The 24,131-nt window shown below is 43.1% G+C and overlaps 3 protein-coding genes across 3 annotated transcripts in view; 2 read left to right on the top strand and 1 right to left on the bottom strand.

Annotated features, from left to right (window-relative positions):
• Window positions 1–4,209: 4,209 nt before the first annotated feature.
• On the bottom strand, window positions 4,210–11,415 carry LOC135920560 (target of EGR1 protein 1-like). Its single transcript, XM_065454874.2, has 7 exons — window positions 11,089–11,415; window positions 10,960–11,000; window positions 10,764–10,880; window positions 10,497–10,644; window positions 9,488–9,753; window positions 7,973–8,126; window positions 4,210–7,132 (listed from the first exon to the last, which is right to left on the bottom strand). The coding sequence occupies exons 1-7, from the start codon at window positions 11,200–11,202 to the stop codon at window positions 6,650–6,652; spliced, it is 1,323 nt and encodes a 440-aa protein (XP_065310946.2). The 5' UTR covers window positions 11,203–11,415; the 3' UTR covers window positions 4,210–6,649.
• An 87-nt stretch (window positions 11,416–11,502) lies between these two features.
• SMSr (Sphingomyelin synthase related) lies at window positions 11,503–16,930 on the top strand. Its single transcript, XM_065454875.2, has one exon. It carries the CDS (start codon window positions 11,643–11,645, stop codon window positions 13,182–13,184), a length of 1,542 nt encoding a protein of 513 aa, XP_065310947.2. The 5' UTR covers window positions 11,503–11,642; the 3' UTR covers window positions 13,185–16,930.
• A 2,236-nt stretch (window positions 16,931–19,166) lies between these two features.
• The window catches only part of LOC135920555 (prolyl 3-hydroxylase 2-like), a 32,003-nt gene continuing 27,038 nt past the window's right edge, over window positions 19,167–24,131 (top strand). The window contains exons 1-2 of the mRNA XM_065454868.2: window positions 19,167–20,163; window positions 20,880–21,032. Of these exons, the coding sequence (XP_065310940.2) occupies window positions 19,720–20,163; window positions 20,880–21,032 (597 nt within the window). The 5' untranslated portion in view covers window positions 19,167–19,719. The remainder of the gene's footprint in view (window positions 20,164–20,879; window positions 21,033–24,131) is intronic.

Here is a 24,131-nt window from a genome sequence, read left to right as displayed (position 1 = left end):
TTTGTTGCTGAACTTGTTGCCTAAACGCTTTAGGTGCGGGAAACCTAATGTAGAACCCATACCGGCATTTTTCATATGCTGGAGGGAGTTCTCAGTTGTCTTTGGTTCAGCAAATCAATGACAAATTCTTACCATATAATAAATTTTTACTCAATTATAATTTCAGTTTCCTTCATACCAATATACACTCCGTGGCCTGAAATAAATGTGAACAAGTTTTAATTTTCTTTGACGTGAAATTATGTTTGGGCTATGGTTTTAATACCTGCAAGCAGTGCTCTTTTATAACAAGACAGCCACCAGGGGTGCCGAGAACTTGTCAACTCCTTCCAATTTGCCAGAAAGTCTTTTGAATTTACACAACTCCTCCCAATTGTATGAACCTGACTCAATATTTCTCGAAGCTTTAAAAGTGCCGGCAGAAAAATCCAAAAATGCGCTAAGAAAATGAATTTTTTATTGAACATCTGGATAGCAATTTTTTGCCGATCTGAAATGACATAACAGTAGTAAATTCACAACTTGCATCTAAAAATATACGAATGCACGAGGAGGCACTGGCAGAAGGTTCCCTTCAAGTAACTTTCTTCATTGCCCTGCTGTATAAGAACTATTGTAATAGTAAACATCACAGTCTCTCGATGTGTCTAAGCACTGAAAACACTGCCAATCATTGTCTGTGTTTATGCAGATGTAAATAATCTTCGAGCTTGGTGACTGAATCAAATCAGTCTCGGTAAATGCAGAAGTGCACAATTGGCAGTTGCACTTTTTGGCAGTTCCACTGGACGAACGGAGTCTATAGGCACCTTAGTGGGCCAAGGAGGAAACTTAGTAGGATGTCCGAATGTATTGCACCAGCCCGACCTACTACTGGCGCCTAGAAGGCAGCCAAACACGAGGGCAAGTCACTTAACACTTTGTGCGCCATGGTGCTTAAGGGCACTTAAACTCGGTTTATGAAGGCTTACTCGGTGTGTCTTTGCAAACTGTGGATTATTGTTACAGCATCGGGTGTCAACCATTTGTTCGGCTGAGGCGAGTACCTCCAGATAACTGTATTTCACGGTTCACTGCTTCATTATTCATGCTGATTATGTAATTATTTATCATTATTTGTTATGGTTATGTGCGTAGACAGTACACGATATTCAGTAAACGTAGGTAGGCTATTCAAATAAACAGTGTGTCGTGTTTGTCTCTTTCTGTTTAAGGCATGAACACTTATTGTTTCATTCCTTCTCTTTTTTCATTGATTTCCCTAGGCTTGTGGGCTGTTGTTATTATGGGACAATGACAATTTTTGAGGGGTTTAAGAACATTTTGTTTCACTGTAGAAAATGCTACTGCATATGATACAGATTATGAAATATAGAAAACGAGTTCGTGTTCTCAAATACATTGGTCTCAAAAACTTTCCTAGGTAAATTTCTGAAGCAAACAATTTTGTGGCAGATTAAAAAGATAAAACTAATAAATTGATACTGCAAAAAAAAGAAAAGATGGTAGTAACATGTGAAGGCGAGCAACTGCTGCATACGTGGTAATGAATTGAGTTATACAATCTGAGGGACCAGACTTCTTGCAAGACATAATGAGCTGTAGTGTCCCATAAACGTGTGGCGCTGTAGGTTGACCTCAACGACTCATGCGAGCATCTAACACTACCCAAGGGTTCTTATGTTGTCTTTCCATCTTTCTTTTTGTGTTCTTTCGTTTTTCCATTCATACTCAGCCATTGCATCTTCGCTTGCTTACGTGGGTATAAAGCCATTCTGATACTTTTTGCATCACTGGACAAGACGCCGCTTTTTTAGACGGCCATTTGCAACAAGCCACATCAGGCTCTCGCCCTAAAAAAAAGAGTCAAGATAAGTTGAGAATAAATGTCCCTCGGATAAGTGTTCGAGGAACGCTTTTGTTTAAGACATTATTTGGCATACGACCATTGTTCAGGTACAAACATTAGCGTGGTGCATAAACATGAAAACTGCGTAAGTTGTCACCCTGATATTATACATTGTGTAGGATGAAAGTAAACAATTGTGCGTAGTGTGTGTGTGTGTGAATGTATTTTCATGTGTTTTTCCATGATGTTCAATTCCATTTGTTTCATTCCCAGCAGAAGGTAGCTTGTCTGCATGGGACAACCTCCCATCTGTCGTTCGCTTCCTCCTCTTTTAGGGACTTTATTGCAGGAACTAGGAACTTTTAGGAACTAGTTCTTTTAGGAAATATAGGAACTTTTTGCATGAATGCGAACGATTCTGTTTATTATTTAAAGGAAGTGCCAAGTTTTTGTAAAAAGTTTTTATTAACTAACGAAGGAAGCCATCGCTGCACACTGGCGAATTTCTTTAGGCATTTTTATGTTGCATGCTTGAACAAAATGCACTGTATCGTAACATTTCCCTCGTGAACCCGGAGTCTCTAAATCACCATCCTTTCTTTTCAGCACTATGAAGATGCCCTTTTGAAATAGATGACTGGCAACACAGTAAAAAAAAGAAAGGTTAACGTTCAAAACTTTGCTGAATGGGCTCCTTGCGCTGTCTGGTGTCAACAGCCAACACAGCAATGCATGAACTGAAATTGTCTCAAGGGCTGCATGAAATGTGAAACAGTGCAAGACAAGTTGGGCTTGTCATTCATCTTTTATTTTGCAAGTTTGCACTTGGTGAGCTCAGCTTGTCTTCTCTTCTGTTCAGAATAGGCTAAGAGGGGCAGAGGGTTAGTGCCCCTCCCCTCCCCCTTCCACTCATTGTGCATACTTATGGTTACCGTTCATTAAGAAAACATTGCTGACATCCTCGGTGATCATGAAGTTGCATTTGCGACAAGTTTGCTTTATTCCATGGTGGCCAAAGGTTGCACGAGTGCAGCATCCAGAAACATTAAGGATCAGTTTAAGCTGAAAACAGTAGCGAGAGCTTTGCAGATGCCTTCAGTACATTGTATTGTGCTCACTAGATTGCATAGTTTGAAGTACTGCTAATACACAAGTGCTAACCGCATTGCAAGCATGTTTGATCAAAGAAATGACTAAATCCACCTCTTAAAATGATTAGGGCTTCTTATAAGTTGTATGGAGGATTCCCTTTGTACATGTTGCATTTTTTTTTTGTTGGTTCACGCTGCTCATAAAACTCAAGCTATTTCTATAATTTCTATTTAATGATAGCAATGATAATCAGTTAGTCACTGCTATTTTACAGAAGATCACCGAAGGTTGGGGGGGTGGAGGAATGTTAATATGTCGTGCTAACGAGTGGGAACAAACCTTCCCATGTTTTTTGCCAATGTCTACGGAAATGTAAACATACGCACATTTAAGTACCGTGTGTGTTATGTGGTAGAGGTCTTGGCAATGCCAGTGTTTTCCTTATTTGGGCCGTTTTGGACATCCCTCGTATTTTGGCTTTACTTGGGACAACTGTCTTATTGGATCAATTCCGTGCAGCCACTCCAACATTGACGTATCTTGAAGAGTTTGTAGAGAACACTTTCATTGGTGGTATGTTGCAAAACACAAGTATAGCCTACCAGTGAAGACCAGCAATTATGACCCCACTGTCTGAGATACTTGCTAGTCTGGGGACGTTACTTGTAAAAATGATCTTCACATGATGCCAAGAGGGAAATGAAAATACATCACATACTTTTTTTTTAAGCTTGGCCCACAGCACATGCCTTTTATGGGATATATACTCACTTTATTAATGATGATTCACTGTTAGATGCAGCACATAAGCAGCAGCAAATTTGGAACATCGTAAACTTTACAAGCAATGCATTTCTTTTTTTTTAGGTCACAGTGACCTTTCTTTTTCTTTTCTACTTTGTTGCTGATTTTGCCTGCTTTGGGAACTTCTGTAAACTTGCTCAAAGAAAGGTACTTGCCTTTGTGTCCTTTCACCACCCAATGACTCCAACATGAAGTTCAGACATCGCTGAGCGAATCCTTTTCACAAACAATTTATTTTTTTCGCATAAGGCCAAATTCGTAAACCTTACGAAAAATTCAGGAGGGTTGGCAGGTATGCACCTGGGGCAAAACAATAACTTACAGGATTTGGTCAAGAACGCACACAAGATTGTACAAATGGGACAAACACCAGTTTTGGTATGTGTACCAGTGTGTTGAATTGGGCTGATTGCCACATGTCTAACTTGAAGGTAGCAGCACTAAAGATGGGACAAACACGGCGATGACTAACAAACAATTTTTATTGCATGTCGAAACAGCGCCGTCTTTGTTCTTGTCATTGTCCTGTCCTTGGCACTATTGCCTTCAAGCTATAGCATGTGTAATTTTTGTGCAAAATCGTTCAAAATGGACACATACATACTACTAAAAGTTGTACTTCCTAACATAAATGCCACGTAGCTATGTGGAAATCTTTGCAGTGTTAAGCAAGACCTTCAACTGTGTAACATGATGCTAGCTAGGTTTAACCCCTTCGCTTCTGCCCGGTTGGCATGCAGGCACACCTGGTGTTCCACGTTAGAAAATTGCTCTAAAATCTGCGACAGGCATTGCACTTGCCAAATGTCTGATTTATCTTGTTCTGAATAGGCTTCCGCGTCAGATGCAGTAAAAAACTAGAAAGTGAGTGTAATAAAAGTTTAAAACGAGCAAGAATGTGGAGTTCACTTTTGGTTTTTTTTCGCACTCTGAGCACCCTTTGGGCTTTTGAACTTGGCCCACGAAAACTAAGCACAGCATCAAATCGTTCTGCTCTACAGTTTTCGGTAGTATGTACTGAACAAAGTGAGCCCACTCTGAAGCCTGTACGCTTTTGTTTTTCAAGCCTGTTAGTCTGTCTGCAACGGCTACAACACAGCGGAGTTTGATGAGCAGGAATCCATCCATTGTTCTACAAACCACTCCTGCTGAAAGTGTCGACAAATGTGTCCACATCTAGTGTGCGATACCCATACTAGAACATAGCCTGCAATGTGCTGCCATCTATGAAAACTAGCCAGAAACAGCCATTCATTGAGCAGCTGGTGAATCTGGCTGGCTGTATAAGCGAGTGGGTTAAACAAGCATCAAGACCAATGATTCACCTTCCTGCTGTCTGAGCACGTAAGGTGCCATCACTAGCATAAAGTGGCACAGTATCTCTGCCAGTAAGTCAAGCTGTGAACTTGTAGGCTATAGGTGGCATGAATTAAAGCGAATCTATGTAGGTGTATTAGCTAAGTGCCTTTGCTAATGATTACTTGCATGCTGGTGATCCATGTTATTATCTTTACTGTTAAGCATTGTGGTACTGCCAGGGTGGCAGACTTGTGCACCTGAAATGCAGGGCGGCCCAACATAAAAGGGAATACCTAGTGATTAAGGAACTATTGCATGTACAGGCGCCCAAATCTTTAACTGGCGTGCGCAAGCGGGGACTTTTCCGGGCGTCAGCGCCGTATGAGGGGGCGAGGCTGGAAACAGCCTAGCAGACGATTGGCCCAGCTGAGCGGGCTTTGTCCGCATGCGCTTAGCTTCAGACTGTTTCCAGCCTCGCCCCGTCACACGGCGCTGACACACCGAAAAGTTGCCGCTCGCGCACGCCAGTTAAAGATTTGGGCGCCTGTACATGCAAGTTCAAACATTGCGTGCTAATACTTCCAGAGTGGCTATTGTTTTGGATGATTAAGTGCAGCAGTATGTATCCTCTTGAGCGAAAACAATGAAAATGGATGGTCTTGAACGCAGTTTGGGTCCTTTCATCAATTCCCTATGTACAAGGGGTAATGGTGTTGAGTGACAGATGAACCATGCCTTCTGTTACTTCTCGGAGGTGGTTCGCCACCTTGCCATTTTCTGCGAAGGTGAAGATGTTTCTTGGAAGCTGTTTAATTAGTCTCCTAATTCCTCTCTATAATCACCTGCTCGTGTGAATGCTTATGCTGGGAGCATGACCCTGGCATGTGTGCATTTTTCTCCTGAACGTGTGCTCGCAGAACTTGTTTTAAACAACACTGTTGTCATTGGCCAGCATTTGGGTGCCCATCACTCGTGACAGCAGCCGATTGCAGAAGTACAGAAAGCATATGAGGCTGCTTTTATAGGAGCTTCAAGGAAGATTCTTAGCTTCCAGCTGACTAAGTGCTCTTTGCTTGATCCTCCAAAATGTCAAGTTGCAATACACTCCCTCTGGCTGTCTATCTAGGTCGAAGCATTTCTTTGAACCTGTTCAACAAATTTGCATATGAAGTTTGTTAGTGATGGATGGCATTGTTTTAGCCTTGGCATTAATTGCTCGGTATCACAATAAAGCAGCTAAAGGGGTGAAAATTAGAGCTGCACCACAGACTGCTTAACTTATAGATTGGGCATTGCAGACGTGCTGCTTAGCAAACGAAGGGAAGCTGCACATCTGTTTCACCAATGTGTATTAAACAATGATATATGTGAAAGGAGTAACCAAACAAGCTTTCAAAAGAGCAACATGCTAACAAACGACTGACAGCCTTGTGTAGGCATCGAACAGGTGCCTGTAGTGTTGATCATTTCAATAAACAGCCACGCAAAGAATCTGTATTACTGGTCGTGTTTTGGCATACCTGGCTGCATCGGTAGCAATTTCACCTTTGGTGAAGATTATCATATGTACAGAAAAGGAAACCAAAAAAAACAACACAGAAGTAACTACTTATCACCAAAGAGAGCCTTAAACTTTTCGACATGTTTAGCACTGTGCTTGGTAAAGTTTGATTCTCTTATGAGCAAGGGTACTGTCTTCCCACTGAGACACAGCCTGTTGACTAGCTCGTTGAGGCCCAACTCTTCTGCGTCAAGATTGCCTGAGGGACGATGCTTTGCGTATGACAGCACAAACGTCGCAAAGGCGTATCCAGTCATAAATGCGTCAAAGCCCGCCCTGTGTAGCCCTGTTGTGAATTTGCGCTCTCTGTTTGAGACTTCTTCAGGAGAGCCGATGTCGGCCTCGTCCTCTTCCATGGCTGTCAGGTCCATGGTCGAGTGCTCCGAGTCGGAAGCATTGGTGGGATCACGGGGCGACGACCCTTTAACTCGGTTACGTCTGCGGCGTTTGGATGCTTGGGCGTCAAGGATGTCGTCAACGTTGTGCGAGGCGCAGCATTGGTCGCCCTTGCCGCACCAGCCATACCGCTGCAAAGGTGGTAAAAGATAAAGAATGCATCAAGTTTTTTTACAGTCTGCAGTAAAGCAGATGTAAAGAAGACATCAATAGTAGTCCGTAATTAGTCATTGTCTTTTGCAGCAGCTTAAATGCCTTTCCTAGAGATCTACAATTATTTAGCCAGCATCAACCTAACCCACATTATGTGAGATTTTTCTTGTCTCCTTGAATTCTCTAATGTTAAAAGGACACTAAAGGCAAATATTAAGTCAAGCTAAAGTGATAGATTAGTAAGAATCTGCAAGGCGCTCATATCATTGCGAACAGACCCTTAAAAATAAAGAAATTGAATATTTACTTCTGTTACTTCTGGATCACCCTGCACTTTTCTTTTTTAAATTGGTAAGCTGCCTGCCACTTGCGATTTGGGGTTGTGTGTCAAATGCGCTTGAATCACTTTTCATTCACCTGCAGATTTCCTTCTCACAATCTAATTCCATTGCGAGTACTACGGCCCCTTCACATATTGTGAAGGAGCATGTTTATCAGTGGCAAATTGGTTAATTTTATAACTTTAACAATTAATAGTGAAAGTTGGTTATTAATGAGCCAAACTAGTCACTGCAACAATGTTATACCACCCCTGGGCTCCTGTGTTACGGCGACAATCTCAAACACCTGCCAGTGTGTATAAGCCAAAACTCCAAGTTTTGCACACTCAAGCTTTTTGTACCCAAAGCTCCACACCCTGCTTACTTTCTCTTGTATGCCTAGCGGTTTGTGTCTTCTAACTTTGGGTGCATAACATAAAACACCCTATTTTTTTCCCCCCCCAATCTAGAAACAACATCCTTAGTCTTGCAACTCACAGCGAAATTTTTGCAGATGTCTGCAGACATCTTCGCCGGCTCCTGCCTCAGTGCACAATCCCCGTGGTCAATTGAGTATTCCTGGTTGTACTGAAGAAACTGGATGCTGACGAACTGTCGGCCCTTTGCCTCCTTGCAAGCATTATCTCTTTGCCTGCACAGAAGTTGCAAATGATAGCTGAAGATTGCAACACTCGGACAAGTGAGTTTAACTCCCACCAGTCCCAAACACCATTCTACACAAAAGAAAAAAAAAATTTTTTTTTTTCACCTTTGTTTCTGACCATGGAGAGTGCATTATTATAAGAAAACTATGATTTATGTTATCATTAATTTAGTGCTTATTTAGTGATTGGTTTTCTGAGTTATTCACAACTGAAGCTCTGCTTTCACATGTCAAAAACCCTAGAATGAATGTTGCATTAGATTTCCTGTGCTTAAATCAGAATTTTAAGGTACCAAATTCAGGCCACCAAGAATGATATGTATGTGGAGTTCAATTGATGCTGCTGAGGTGACGGGCTTGCGTAACAAATTCTTGCCACACAAGACGAAAGGGGGGCTAACCGAGAGGCCTGATATTTTATTAATCGTATCAAGAAGCCAACAAAGAACGACACACCAAGGACAACACGGGGGAAATTGCTTCTACTTACTAGGTGAATTAAATGCTAAATTAATGGAGAACGATCCCCGTCTTCGCAAGACGTGGGATTGTTGCCCACCTGCGGCAAATTGTCTTTTCACCCACTTTCATTGCTATTAATTTATCATTTCTTTACTTCAATTAGTAAGTACAAGTAATTTCTTCTATGTTCTTTGCATTGTCGTTTGTTGGCTTCTCATGATAAGTTCTTGTCATAGTGACGGTGACAGCATAAAACAATTGAAGACGACGTACTGAACATTACGACCCTTTTATTTCTAGTTTGACTATGTTGACAGCTGATCTTCACCCTTTGTCCTTCACTATAACAATAATTATATGCAGAAGTTACAGCTGGGAAGTTAGATCTATTGGTCAGTGTGGCAGATTAAAAATAAACTAACATGACGTGAATGTACAGTAATATCTCATTATAACGAAGTTGAAGGGCGAGCAAGAATTACTTTGTTATGTCCATTATAACATGCACTGCAATATGAATCTCGGGGGATTTCAAGGGGAATTTCACTTACATCGGTATATATGCACTATTTCATTATATCCTGTTTCATTATAACGAGGATTGAATGGGCAGTAGCACCTCAGCTCAGTTCGCAAAGACAAGGCAACGCTACATCAAGAGTGTTACATAGTCTCTTTGTTTACATGTCATTAAGCTGCTTATAGCGGAATGCACAAGCACTGCACAGAATTGTGACCCCCCCCCCCGACAGAAAAAAGGCTGCCATTTAATACAACATGTTTGCGACAATGGGAGTGGCCAGCCAAAATGTCTCCGTCTGACATTCAACTAAGTTATTTCTTGCTTAAGAAAAAAAAAAAAGAAGAAAAGAAAGGGTATGAATTACCTATTGCGGAAGACGTACTCCAGGTACGACGCTGGCAGAGAAGCCTTGGCTTCTGCAATATACTTCGTGTCATACACACGACCGGGGAACAAGTCGTTCAGGTCAGCTAAGAATGTCTGCAGAGACGGAGGCAATGCCAGGTACAAGCTATGGTACAGGAACACCGCGTCCATGAAACCATTGTGAAGGACAATGGGCTTCTGATGCACGACCAGCATTGAGAACAGCTTGCGGAGGGAATGAGCGTTGTCCTCTGGATGGTTGGGCTGCATTAGGTACAATAAGCATTGACACCACTATGCTGTCAATCATACACGAGAAGAATTTCCTTGTTTCCAACTAATTATCTGGTGTATTAAAGAGCACAGTAGGCAGATTTACAGATAGAGCATCTGTAAAGCAACAAAATATGGACTATCGTAGACAAATGATCCAGAAACAAGTTAGAGCTAACTAATGCATTCTTTCATTTCCAATTTCATCACCACATAGCATGATTTGTCCCTGTACGCTTAGTTTGGGGCTTTTATTAACAAGATATGTAGTGATGCAAAATCACACGCTCTTGAGTTATTGCCTGGCAGTGGTGGTATTGATGCTTTCCTGTGCATACAGCATTAAGTATACATGTCGATACAAAGACGTTCAAAGCACAGTAAAAATGCAACACAATAAATTAAACCACTGAAATAGTCTAATTTGCACAAACTTGCCAGTGTATTTTCATACATGACGTTACCAGCAGCTAACCTTCGTATGCAGGAAGAGTAAAATGCTCAATAAAATGCAAGTATCATGCACAATTTGTTTAAGTGGCTCATTTCTTAATCTGCTTAGGTTCTGTGTACACATCCGTTTCGAACTGCTGTCGACGAGCAAAGGCGTGTGTTCGTGCTCTGATAGTCTGATCCAATTAGGTGGAATTGGTGCTTGGAGATATGCAACAATTTTGTTTGTTTTTCGTGTTGTAAAATTGCTAGAGATGTAAGCACACAAGAAACGAACTTACGCGATCATTGCCTCGGTAGTAGGAAACGCCGAGGGAGTATTGTCGGTTGAAGTCAAAGCCATGACTGATGAGAAACTGCAACGACGCGGGCTCCACGATGTAATTATCTTGACAGAGGATAAGTATGTTGAATGTCTGAACGGTGAATCTGCACAAGACATGCACGGTTGAAATTGCCTGTCAGCGGCTGGTCACGAAATTGCATCGTCGACAAGACTCTCTCTTTGTCATTACTAACGCTTATATTTGCGAACGCATACGTCTTACCTAAGTGGGCCAGTTTCCGCCGACCTGGCATCTTGGCGAAAACACGAAAGTCCCATGGATATGATGGCTCTCGTGTCAGCTACACGGGACATTGCAATGTACCGATCTTCCACGGACCTGTGCGAGAAAAACAAAATAGTCTCGGCGCAAAGTGATCACTAATGTCAGTAGACGTAGCAGTCTAAAATAAACGTACTTGGCATTGATATCTTTTCTCTTTCCAATGCCACTGAGTTCCTGTGGAGAGCACAAAGTTGTTAAAGCCGCAAGTCGGATTGAAATAGTACTAAGGAATGCAAATCTAAACGGACTTATGTCGCCTTACCAGATCTATAGCTACAAAGAGGGATGTCTTCACGGCGAGAACTAAGGAAGGCCATATGTCGGCGATGTTGTCTTTCGTAACGTCCACGACGGGTACGCTCGTTAACTCGCTCATCGTAAATCCCGCGCTTATCAACTTCAATCGCTAAGCGTTGATAGCTTGCTACCACCGACGTCACCACTGAAGCATGCGCTCACTGACGTTCAAGAACGAAGCGTTCATGCTTGAGCATTCGTTTCCAAATGAAAATGCGGCGTCCCGAGCTTCAGCGAAATGTTTCGGCTTGTAAACGAAACGCGCACGTTTGCGCGCGTTTATCGCCGGCACTGCAGTGCACTGTAAGTGCGCTTCCCCGCATGCCACTTGTATGCGGGTAAGTCTCGTATTTCGTCGCCATTAGTTCTTCACTTGCTTGGAACTCCTCAATCTTGCGAAATAGCAGCTCCGTTAGTTTTATTTATGGCGAAGGCACCGACACAATTCGACCCGGATGCTCTACTTTCCGCCGGTGACCCCGCTTGTTTTTCCTCGCTACGCATCTCTCTCTCTCCCTAATGCGCCTCGGCTCACTTCCGCTTCGTACCTCGTACCGCCGCTTGGCGTTGTTAGTGTTGTGTGTTGTTGCGGGGCCGCAAGGCGTGCAGTTAACTTGCCAGCTCCCTGCATCGCAGGTGAAGCGAAGCGACAAGTCGTGCGATGCGTCGCCGACGGACGGGCAACGTCGCTACCGCTCTGGCCCAGCCTTCGCACCTCTAAACAGACGACAGCGCGAGCGACAAGTCGCGATGGCGGCGGACAAGCCAGTACAGGAGTGGACGGTAGGCGAGGTTGGCGAGTGGCTTCACGACGTTGGCTTGGGCAGGTACGAAGCCACTTTCGGCGAGCACCTGATTGACGGGCGCGCTCTGCTGACCATCTCGGAGTCAGACCTGCGGAAGCCGCCGCTCGAGATTCGGCTTCTGGGGGACATCAAGAACTTGATGATCTGCATCCGAGAGCTGCAATGGCAGAACGTGGCCGCTGTCAGCCAGCTGCTGGGACCCGGCGAGCTGGTGCCCGCGTCGACGGCCGCGCAGACCATGAGCCGCCGAAATTCGACGCGCAAGAGGCGCGGTTCCTCGGACGGCACAGCGCCGTCGACCGACGTTTCCTTCGAGTACGACGACGATGAGAACACCGACGATGGCTACTCCGTCGGAACGGCCGCTGCGAACGGCGGCGCCTGCAAGCAGCGCCGTTTCAAGCCCGAGATCTGGAAGACGGTGGTGGGCATGCTCTACTTCCTCGCCGTCACCTGGATCACCGCCATCGTGATGGTCATTGTGCACGACCGGGTGCCCGACATGCAGACGTACCCGCCGCTTCCCGACATCTTCCTCGACAACGTGCCACACATTCCCTGGGCCTTCGCCATGTGCGAGTTCACGGGCCTCGTGCTCTTCATCGTGTGGGTGTGCATCCTCGTATGCCACCGGCACCGCTTCATCCTCCTCCGGCGCATGTTCTCCCTGTTCGGGTCCGTGTTCCTGCTGCGCTGCATCACGATGCTCATCACCTCCCTCTCGGTGCCGGGAAAGCACCTCCAGTGCAAGGCCCGCCACGTCGGCGACTTCTCGGAGAAGATAAGCCAGGCCTTCGTCATATGGCAAGGAGGCGGCATGCTGATCCAAGGAGTGCGCACCTGCGGGGACTACATGTTCAGCGGACACACGACCGTGCTCACGCTTCTCAATTTCTTCATCACCGAGTACACGCCGCGCTCCTATTACTTCCTGCACACGACTTCCTGGGTACTCAATCTCTTCGGTATCTTCTTCATCCTGGCGGCGCATGAACACTACTCCATAGACGTGTTCATCGCCTTCTACATTTCCACCCGGCTCTTCCTGTATTACCACACCCTGGCGAACAATAGGGCGCTGATGCAGATGGACAGCAAGCGGACTCGAATATGGTTTCCACTTTTCTACTTTTTTGAGTCCGGTGTGGACGGCATTGTCCCCAACGAATATGACACGCCTTTTAGTTTGCTAAAGTGGTTCAAGCGCAAGGCAGCCAACATTGCTGTCAAGTTCAAATTCATCAAGACACTTTAGCACCATGAAGGTGGCATGTCAGCAGAAATTGCACAGAGATGCAACTGACATGGTCAGCTGTAGTATATTTTTTCAAAATCTGTTGCTACAGGTCTTTGTGCGCATAATTTCTGAATCTTGTCATGCAGGGCTGAGGCAACAATTCCCATACAGATATAAATTCGAAGTGCTTAACCAATCAAGCATGCCCTGCATACAAGCCTCTTGCACAAAACTCATGCAGCAACGTTCCACTGCCCTTGGCATCATCAGTCTGTCAACACCTTTTTGCTACCTAACTAAGATTGCAAATTTCTGCACCATGAACAGGTCTCAAGCTTGTTCTGACACAGGCCATGTGGAACGCTCACTTTAATTACGCTGTTTATATTGGAGCACAGTATCTCCATAATGCTGCACGTTGTGCTATGCTGTTCCACGTTTAAGTTTTTTGTGCACTCGAACATCTTGTACTGGTGCGTCGAGTGTGACGAGTCCATGGTGACGCATCTGAACTTTCAGCCACACAACACCGGTTCCACGTTTTCTCTGTGCTTTGCCAGGTAACCAGTGCTTCGGCTTGCCAATGCCGCAAATTCCTCTTGCTTTTTATTTTGCCGTTGCTCTCATGTGCTTCCCGAGTCGCCTTTGTAAACATTCAGGAAGTCGTCCATGAAGCACCATTTTGAAAGGGCATCTAAATTTACATGTTGCTTAGCATCCATATGGTGTGCACATTTGCACATGACATCTCTGGCGCATCTTTATTTTGGTGAAATTATTCTCTCTGCTTGGTGCTTATCATAATGGCTGCGCACGCCAGTGTCATAATGGTTGAATGGAAAATACTGTGCCATCATCTTAATGCCTAGTTGCATCAGACTGTCAGAAATTGCGTATCTTTCTTGAAATGCATTGCACAATGTCTGGCTCTAGTTAGCCTTTAGTGCACCATCATTCCGTAAGTTCTTGCTAAGAGAACATTGGCCAACAGTTAATGCTTAGGAATTCACCCTGCATGGCTGTAATCTCGAACACCTTTGCAAGGCATGTCAATTCACGTGCTCATGGGGTTGTGTAAAATATTGCACCAGGTATATCATGCGCAATACTGCATGCCTCTTCTGAATCACTTGCATGGTGTCCCTGCAAGCGTCTGCTCTTGTTTATGCACTTGCGTGGGTGTCAAGCGTTGCCTGACACACTGAAGTTCAAAGCAGACTTCACATGTGTTTGCAGACATTTGTTTGTACCACATCAATGTGCCTATTGCTTTGAGCATTGATAGAATGACAATGGCACGACCATTCTTGATAAGTGAATGCCAGTTTTATACTTGGTACGAAGCATTAACGAGAAGATTTGCACATGCCGAAATATCGTCACGTGCCCACGTAACTTTTCGTAGTGCCAAGCATAAAGAAGATATGACACTTGTACTGCTGTTGACGCCATCATTGCTTTATTGTTGCTCTTGGAGGCACTCGTGACTCATACCTGTTGTTTAATGAAAAAAGATGTTGTTGCCCTTGAAACAGTGTTAAAGCAGGCGTAGCTTGACTGTGTGCCATGTTTGGCACCTACATTGAAAATAATATTTTTAATGACTTGTGCTCTCTTAACTCATGACCACAATGTGAAAAAGGGCGCAATTTAGATTAATAGTTTTCAAAGCCTGGCTGCATTCCGTTATTTTTTATATTATAGTACAGCTCCTTGAAGCTACTTTTGTTTAGCATGCACAGTTCATTTATAGATTTTGATCAGCTGATGATCTTACTTTAGTTCACATTGATCGACGCTGTATCTAATGTATTATTGCAATCCTTTGTCTTCCATATCTAATTCAAATATGGATCAGCATGCTGCTCTGTGCCTTTGCTTGTTCGGTATACTTTTCACTTGCTTGTAACTTGTGTTTTGTAAAAAAAAAAAAAAGGCATAGCCACTTAATTACTCAGTAGGCTGTGTCTTCATTATGCGTAAACAGTCTTATTTTGTGCATACTCTTAAAAAAAAGAAAGAAAGGACTTGCTTGGAAGGTGACTTCAATTCTGCTATTTAAATATATGTGGAACGCAGAAATACTCTCATTAGATCTTCGCTAAACTGTTTTGAACAAACTATTGTATTAAAAATAGCAAGTTGGATTCTTCCGATGTTGGTGGAAGATTTTTAATTATGCCTTCAACCTTGTAAAATCAATGTTTTCAATCATTTAATTAACAAATAAATATATAGGAGCGCCAAATTTACTGTTTCATAACTCTGCAACAGGAACAGATACCAGTACTGTAAACTGTTCCTGTTAACAAATATGTACTAGGTTGCAGTTTACTTTGAAAGTTGACTTATAATAGATGAAGCTCAAGGGAATTGTGATGTGTTTATTTATGGTGGAGATGTTGGGTTGCTAACTCTGTGGTTCAATTTATTGAACTATTTTCACGATTTCTGGCTCCTGAAAAAAAGATAATTATAAGGGCTGTATGAAGAACTCATTATGTGCAGTTGCTAAAGTTCCCCTTTTTAAATGTAGCACGTTACATTCCGACTAGCTAAGATGTGATTGAATGAGAGTGTTTTTGCATTTCACATGCATTTTTGTGAGGAGGGCCTGAGATAAATGATTTCTCTTAACAATCACTGCTGCCACATCTGTGTTATGACGTTATCATTCCCTGTCCCCAAGCATACTAATTTCTACTCCATTTGTTATCACAAGGTATAAGTGCTGCCCAGTGCAGATCTTTTTTGTTCCTTGCTATGCATGTTGAATGTAGTTAATGTTGTTTGGTGGCGTTTGTACGATACACAGCTAGGTGATTATGTCAATGTTCATAGCAGTCATTGAAACTCCTTGAGAAACCACAAGTCTTGTAAAGAGCTTGAAAAAAACAAAAATCTTCAAATTTTGTTTTCTGCTGAGCCAAGCAGATATTTGTTTGGGCATCTGGCCACAATGTTGGTGCCATCTCTTATAAAAGTCAAGCTGCTGCAATTCTAGTAGCTCTGTGATGGCCGGCGGCGGTTTGCTAGCTAAGCCGTTTTCTTGAGCCTTTTTTCCTTCTCGTGGAAAAAGAAGTTTGCTCGTTCTTGAAAACAGTATTTTGTTTTGACATAGCATTGCTTTGGTACTTGATTATGCCGTGGTTGAGACCTAAAAGTGCTCAAAAACAGTTTTTCTTCCACAGAAACTGCTACTAACTTTGTAAAGGAACTGTTGCAGCCAGGGAGTTACACACATTGCAGCGATTAGTTGTTGCTTGTCTAGAGGACAAGCTTATCTACGTCTGCCACATTGAGTTGCCCACGACGAGTCAAAAACCAACACACTTCACTCAGTTGGCTCTGTGTCGCGCCGCCATAGCAGCCTACCTCTAGAGACTCAGTATATATACATATATAGTTTATTTAGTCCCTCATAGAGTGATAATTATAATTGTTGCTGTGATATCTGTTAAAGGTATTAATATGTTTACATATATTTTGTTCTGTATTATGGTTCTTGTCACTCACGGATCAATCTCAAAAGGTGGCGTATGTGTACTTCGACGAGGTGCTTGCATGAGAAAGCCCAAAGTTGGAAGCTACCGGCTATAAATTCCAAAAACCGCAAGTTGTAAATTTCGAAGCTTGCATGGTCTATCCAACATTTGTCCTTTTTTTAATTGCATAACAAGTCGCAATAACTTGCATTAAGCTTCTCCTATTTATGTAAGAACTGGTGGATAAGTTATTCAATAAACTAAGTTTACATGACAAAATTGGTTGAATGTTTCTTTTGTTTAACTGGCTGGCATGCTGTACTGGTACCACACAGGCAGTTGCAGTGTTCACTAAGCATCTCTGTTGCTGCCTGCACTGAATGTTTCATGAACAAGTTAACATAGTATATGTGGCTATGTTGACTTAGCCAGTAGCTTGTTTCCATTCAAACTTCACAAAGAGGTGGTGTTTTGCAAATCATTTTGTGCGTGCAGTACAATACAGTATTTGCTGATTTGATACACAATACTTAAATTGAAACCACACATAATCAGTGGCGATGGCATCCATCTTTGAGCACGAGGTTCGGGTTCGCAACCTGGCCGTGCTTTTGGTGCACGTTAAAGGACGCTGGACGCAACCCCGAAGCCCTGCACTATGGCGTCTCTTGTAACCCACTAGCTTCAGGAAGTGAAACACCACAATTAAAGAAATTTTCTGAGGGAGGAAGCAGTGGCACAGACTATTACTACCCAAGTGGCAAAAATGCACTTCTTGTTCTGTCTTATGCTGGTCCTATCACTGAAAAAAAAAAGAACACTTTTGCTGTCCGGCATCACTGCAGATGACATTTGCATATTGTTTATTGCAGCCTGAACAGGTTGGCGCCGCACGCACATGTGGTATTGAGCAAAATTGTATGCGCAATTCTACATCTGTGCATAATTTGGTCACGAACAAGCCAGTAATTGGGCCACAGAAGCCGATTGTACTTGCATGCCTCTTTATTGTACCATTCAGTGTCCAGCTGTGCTAGGTTTGTCGAAAATTGCCATTGCTTAGGCTATGGAGCAGTTGGGATCAAGCTGTTCAGTTTATGCTGTTGTAGCTTTTAATTGGTGCAAATGAACCTCGAGTTCAATGGCAGGGGGGCAGGCACTATTGAGAATGTTTCAGTCAGTATTTTTGGGGGTCCATTTTGGCATAGGAGCAATATTTTCGAGTGGATGGGCTGAAAAGTCTTTCTACTGGAGAGGGTACTATAAAGGCAGGTGATGTTGCAGGCACAGTGCTAGAGCATCATGCATAGCTATGATAGTGTTGCTGGAAAGAATCTGGAAGTCTGTGAAGCAGAAGAAAGTGCAGCTTCTTGCTCAGCTCTGCAGCCATAGCATTAGTTCAACTCATATAGCGTGCCTGTACTCAACTTGTGCTTAATGACAACTAAATTCATAATTATCCAACCATGGGCATCAGCATTGTATTAAGGGTGTGGATTAGTGAATAAGAATCTGATTTCATTACTGTCCTTAGTTGCAAAAATAGGGATAGGATTCAAGGGCTCTTTGCTAATGAATTCTCATGGTTCAGGCTTCCTACTACCGAGAGCCATTTTTTCATGGCATTGCAACATTTGATATCGCCAGCCACAATGCAAGTGCTGATGTTTTTAAACCGGTGCGACCGACATTCGTTCCCTAGCTTGCCTCACAATCAGAATGTTACAAAGGTTGAAGGTTCAGCTGCAATGGTTCATAGATGATGACGATGGCGCAATCCTTGAGCTCACAAAAAATGCTTTGAGTCAGGCACACTGTCATTACTAAAGACCATGTGGAACATGAGAATAAATACCTAGTGTGGTACACAGTTCTATTCACATTGAAATATGTGGCTTGTGCAATATTTTGCAAGTTCGAACAGTTTAATGATGTGAAGAACATAAAGAATATGAACCGTCATTCTAACATGGATATATTGATCAATAGTGAAATTCTCATGCGTAAAATTTGGATTCTGAATTTTAGCAGAAGTGAAGTAGTGTGTACCATTAGCAGCTTGCTCGTGATCTATATGAAGTGGGTTCTAACTGGACTATTTCCAGCTACAAACATTGAATGGATGCTGTAATCGGAGATTACATTGAGTGGCGGTAGAATTTAGAATAGTTTCTGCCTGGTTTCTGCAAGACCGCCACTAGTAAAACATTCCCCCTTGTGCACTTGCTGCGCACCTTTGCAGAAAACAAAGCCGTTGCTAAGCACGTCCGCCATTTTTGTTAGAACAAGACCCTTTCAATGCACTAGGTCGTTTGCACCGCGTTTACGTTATAAAATTAGCATGTAGTGATGCATATTAAAGAAATACTGCCATTATTTGCACTAAAACGAAAATTGCTTTAACGGTTTGTGCTTAACTTAGCGTATGGTTATCGTAGCGTAATTATAGTGTGCAAGTCGGCGTGATTTGACGATGCATTACGAAGAGAAAGATGTGTAAAAGCGACGCGCAGCCAAAGGTGCGGCGACATATATAGATTTCCGTCGTAGCCGCTTGTTCGGCGAAAAACAAAAGGGCTATTTGGCTTTTATTTTAGTCCCGAGCTCTTTTCTCCCGGACACCTCGCGTTGCCGGAGAAACAAACGGCCTTGCCCTTGATGAAAGACATTTTTCTTGGCGAACGTTCAAGGGGCGGGTCGGGTTGCCGATGGGATCGGGCGCGGTCGGCCCGGCTCGCGTGGGCGTTACGAGGATCTAATCGCGCCCACAGCATCAAAGTCTTTCGAGTACCTTGCGAATCGCTCGGCTTTTTTTGTCGTAACGCCAAACCCTCGACGCACGTCGCCGTCTAGCAGACGACACCCGCCCGCATTCTGGCGTAGCAGACGACGCGCTCACGCACGCATCCCGTCGGGCAACTGTCGCCCCCGCTCCGTCCGTTCCTCCCCGTGCGCCGCCGCTTCCCGTCGGAGGGGCAGGGAGAAAAAAAAAGATATAGGTCGATAATCGCCTTTGATTTCGGCCCTGCCCGGCTTGATCCGCCGAGTTGTCGCACCATGACCGCACCATGCGCTACGTGAGTCCGGTATTCCTTTGTCTCGTCGCAGCAGCAGCTTTCGAAATCCCCGCTGCCGTTGCCTCGCGCAGCGGCGGCGGCGGTGACGGAATCGCGGATTACGAGAGTGCCTACCAGTCGGCCGTAGAGTCCTACCTGAGCGCGCAGTGGACGCAATGCATCGCGATGCTGAAAGACGCTCTCGCGTCGTACGAAAGGCACGTCGGCGTCGTGGTGGCCTGTCGGACAAAGTGCCGCGCCGAGAAAGCCGCGGATTGCCGCCCGACAGGGACCGAGGGCGCGACGTTGAACTCCTTCTACGTAGCGAAGGCGGCCGAAGCCCGCTGCCTACGGAATTGCACAGGTGTTTGGCACGGAGTGTCGGTCTCGGATGCGACCCGCCGTGATTTCAGGGATCGGATGCCGTACTACTACCTCCAGCGGTGCTACTTCGAGGTATGCCCACGTGAATGGTTGCAAAACCTGTTTCAAAAGTGCGAAATATACCCGATACGTGGTTTTCGCTATGTATTTTCTTTACGATGTTTCGCAGAACGTGTACTATATATATCTAAACTCAACTTTGAGTGAACTTAATTGAAATTGTTGACTCGGACAGCAGCCGCATGTCGATTGTTCTGTAAATTGTTTCGCAATAAAAAGCTAGCTTGAATAATTACATCTCGTAAGTAATAATAATAATAATAATGAAAGCCGCGGCTGAATCACTACATTCACTGACTTAATGTCTTAATTGGAGCTTTGTTGTGATGTGTTAATATATAATGATATAATCAATAATTCATTTAACGTGCCCAGGAACTAAGCTAAGGTCTGGGTGCTGGTGCACAGAAAAACAAACAATAAAGGTAAAAATGTAAAACAACTACAACCAAAAGTTATGTGTTAAAAAGTGGAAGGAACAAAGAAGCACACATAGACAAAAAACAAGAAAGAACGAATAAACAGCTAAGTAATAATAACAATAATAATTCACTTGGGCCACTGACGGATGCCATAGTGAAGGAAGAGTATTAAATGAGATATAACTCTGACTGTGAGTAATTGTAAGTAGTGTTACATAGAAGGGTATGAGGAACGATCTGTGAAGAACCTGTTGTCCTAGGTTGAGAGCTTACCCATGTGTTCCTTTCCGTGTGCTTTTTCTTCAGCTCGGTGATACAAAAGAGGCCGCATCCGCTGCCTACACTTTCTTGGAACACAATCCAGGTCACAGCCTTGTAAGCTTCCACCTAAGCCATTATCTGGAATTGTCTGGCCTCAGCAAAAGGGATCTCGTCCCTCTTGAAGTCAAGGAGTACCAGGTAGACTTTTTTTTCTTGACATGTGTTTAGTAATTGGTTTCGTGAATTTCATGGCTCTTTTAGGCTAAGTTAACACTTCATCTTCAAGGAGTACTGATACATATTTTGCATGTTTGTATACGTTGGAGAAATTTTACCACATCTTTCTTGCTCATAATATCTCTACAGTTCACAAATATGAATGTTAGGAAACATGATATATTTCAATTGATGCTAAAGCTGCTATTGTAATGCCTGATCAGGCATTATTGACATCATTGTGACTTCATGATATGGGGCAAGATTTACAGATGTTATGTAGCGATAAGGATTATAAAATAAATTAAGAAAAATTTTGTCTTCAATTGCAAAGCTACCTTTCTGAGAAGCTCATACAGATTTCCTTTGCAGTTGTGTGCTACTCTCATCTGGATAATTTTAAAGTGAAGCGTCCTGCATCTCGTTGCCATATTAACTGTTTCTGCGCTTTGAGTTGTCAGCTAATTTGCCCTTGCGCCGCGATCTTTTAGCCTTCTGGCTAGCAAATGGTAGAGTGACCGCCTTGGAAAGCCAACTGAGTTCGATCCCCAGACCAAGACAAACTTTTGTTCAACTACAAAGCTACCTTTTTAAAAAACCCATATGAGTTTCTTTTGTAGTTACACCTACTTTCGGGTGGATGACAATTTATCCTTCTCGTGAATTTTATTAGCTTTGTTCCACCTTGCAGACTTATGCAGAACTTATTTTCTATGTACAGTAAAAAGCAAAGGGGGACGCAAAATTGAGATAGGTATGAAAAATGTATAGTGAATAATTTAAGCAATGTTTATGTTGAACAAGAATGGAGTACTAGGCAGGTTGGAAGAGATTTATGATTTACAGTGCAAAAGAGATGGAAATGATGAAGAAGTAGGGATGACATGAGTTCCGATTCTTTCAACTGAAAGTTTATTGAAAACATCGGCCTGTTAAATATACAGGGTCACGAAAGAAACCAGAAGCGAGAATGGCTGTAAAATATGGGGCACCAACATCAGTAACTACACATAACTACACCTCACTGCATGTGACCACTGATTTTGCTACCCCATTTTTGACAGTCTTGTCTTATTTCTTTCATGATGCTGCATTCTAATTGTCACATTTTCAATAAGCCTTCAGTTGCAAGAACCAGCGCTCGTGTTTTCCCTACTTCTTTATTGTATCCATGACTTATTACACTGCAAACCATGGACGTTCAAATAACACTAGCAGTTACGGTAGCAGCAGTGCTTGGAATAGAATGTGGTATGGCCTTGATGTCAAGTACGACACACCTAAAAATGCCGTGAGCGTTTATCCTGCAGCCTTGTGCCTCCTGTCACCACACATTGCAAGGATGCCGCTTGGTAAATATAGGACTTATTTGCGAAGCACCTTTCAGAACCAATGAAAAAAAATAAAGTTGATGCATTACTAAGCAGGACTTGCGTAAAGCTTGGCACACAAAGTGAACTGGCAGAGGTCCACAATAGCAAATATTTATTTCCTGCTGCATTCCACCCTAGGCAATGTCAGGGAACATTAATATAAGTTTACTCTGTCAGTTCTGCTGGCAGAAATGGTTATTTTAACAACAAATGCAGAAGGAGCACATGGAATCTAATGAAATATGTAAAAGCATTGCATATTGAAAAAGAAATCCTTTTTTTCTTCAGCTCAGGTTGTGTAGGCAGCCATGCACAGTACAATATGGAAATCTCTTTTACATTTTTGGCATATGTTGGTTGGCCCACCATTAGAAGAGTACTGCCACACTCGTGACTAAATTGGGGATAAACAAGTGGTATGTATATATTGAAGCAATCTTGGCAAAGCTGAAGGGCTGGTAATAGTCAAATTTTTAAAATTATTGCAGCCTTTAAGTGGTACATAAACAGACAACAAGTTCATCCATTGGTCAGCAGATGTGACGTAAATCCCAGTATGTTGCCTCAGTGATTTTTTCAGCTCACTGCACGCAATTTTGGAGGTTGTGCTGATTAGCTGCGTCAATTCTCAACGTTCTGTGTCTTGCATCACTTCTGGTGAGCAGTAATGGCAGCCATGCACAGCACAGCAGCCATGCACAGTACTGCTCTTAAATATTTTACAGTTTCTGGCATCAAAAATGTCTATTTTTGGCTAGTTTCTTTATTACGCATCCACTCGTATTTCAAATGCTAAATTTGTCGTGAAGGCTGCTCTATATCTATGCTTTTAAAGCTAGGCTTGTTACGTGGTCCAACATTTGGTTGCAGTCAGTCTTTTGAATGACTGAAATAGGAAAAACACCGACCAGAAGGGAGAAGCTAAAAAAAACTCTTCAGAAAAGAAGTCTGTCCTTTTTGGTTGGCTGTTTTCACTATTTCATTTGTTCAACATGGCTCCTCCCGGTCAGACAAGATCTCATTGAACCATCATTATCGATTGGCATTTAAGGGCAACACTTTATTACATTCAAAGGTCCATAGGAGCTTTAGTTTAAAAGAAAGGCCTGCAGGTAATCTTTCATTAATAGATATCTGCTTTGGTCCTCAAATAGAGCAGATATTTTTTTTCCCCACTTCGTAGAAAGAATGTTGGAAGTTATAGCACTCTGAGTAATATGAGGTGCCTCCCCTGCACGGTGGAAAACCCTGAACATGTGTAGATAAAGCTTGCTCCACACGTGTTTTCGAAAGCAGTAATAACAGCAAGGCAAGCTTCTGTTACATGTAATTGGCAGCCCTATCCGTATGAATATTAGCAATGTTTGACATTGGAGTCACAAAGCGTACACAAAAATATTTGCCTCGATTTGTACACATCATGTTCACAGGCATGTGCATGGTTTTATCACTACCGCTCCTGCAAAAAATGTTCTTGCACCATATTGTGTGAGGCTATTCATAAATAGCGCATGCCACTCAAACCAAGACTTTGGTTGTTGTTTTGCCAAATGGCAACATGTTGTCTTGAACATAAAAGCAGCTCTTTGTCACATCTTGCTCAAAGGAGGCGACGAATATTGCACAATGCTAATTTTACCATTAGTCTTAGAGGAGTACTGATGTGGCATTTCAGTACTTTAATTTTTGCATTAACTGAAGGTTCTCA

This window comes from Dermacentor albipictus, chromosome 9 (assembly GCF_038994185.2).
Source record: "Dermacentor albipictus isolate Rhodes 1998 colony chromosome 9, USDA_Dalb.pri_finalv2, whole genome shotgun sequence".
Taxonomy (NCBI): domain Eukaryota; kingdom Metazoa; phylum Arthropoda; class Arachnida; order Ixodida; family Ixodidae; genus Dermacentor; species Dermacentor albipictus.
The sequence above is the reverse complement of the archived record's forward strand: the minus strand, read 5'-3'. Positions and strand labels throughout refer to the sequence as shown.

Bases quoted from the DNA above. Each gene is read 5' to 3' on its own strand.
- SMSr (XM_065454875.2), top strand. From the start codon at position 11,643: ATGCGCCTCGGCTCACTTCCGCTTCGTACCTCGTACCGCCGCTTGGCG.
- LOC135920560 (XM_065454874.2), bottom strand. From the start codon at position 11,202: ATGAGCGAGTTAACGAGCGTACCCGTCGTGGACGTTACGAAAGACAAC. The intron at 10,645-10,763 runs GTAAGACGTATG...TGTCTTGTGCAG, and splicing joins GCGGAAACTGGCCCACTTAG to ATTCACCGTTCAGACATTCA. The intron at 9,754-10,496 runs GTAAGTTCGTTT...TACCTAATGCAG, and splicing joins ACTACCGAGGCAATGATCGC to CCCAACCATCCAGAGGACAA.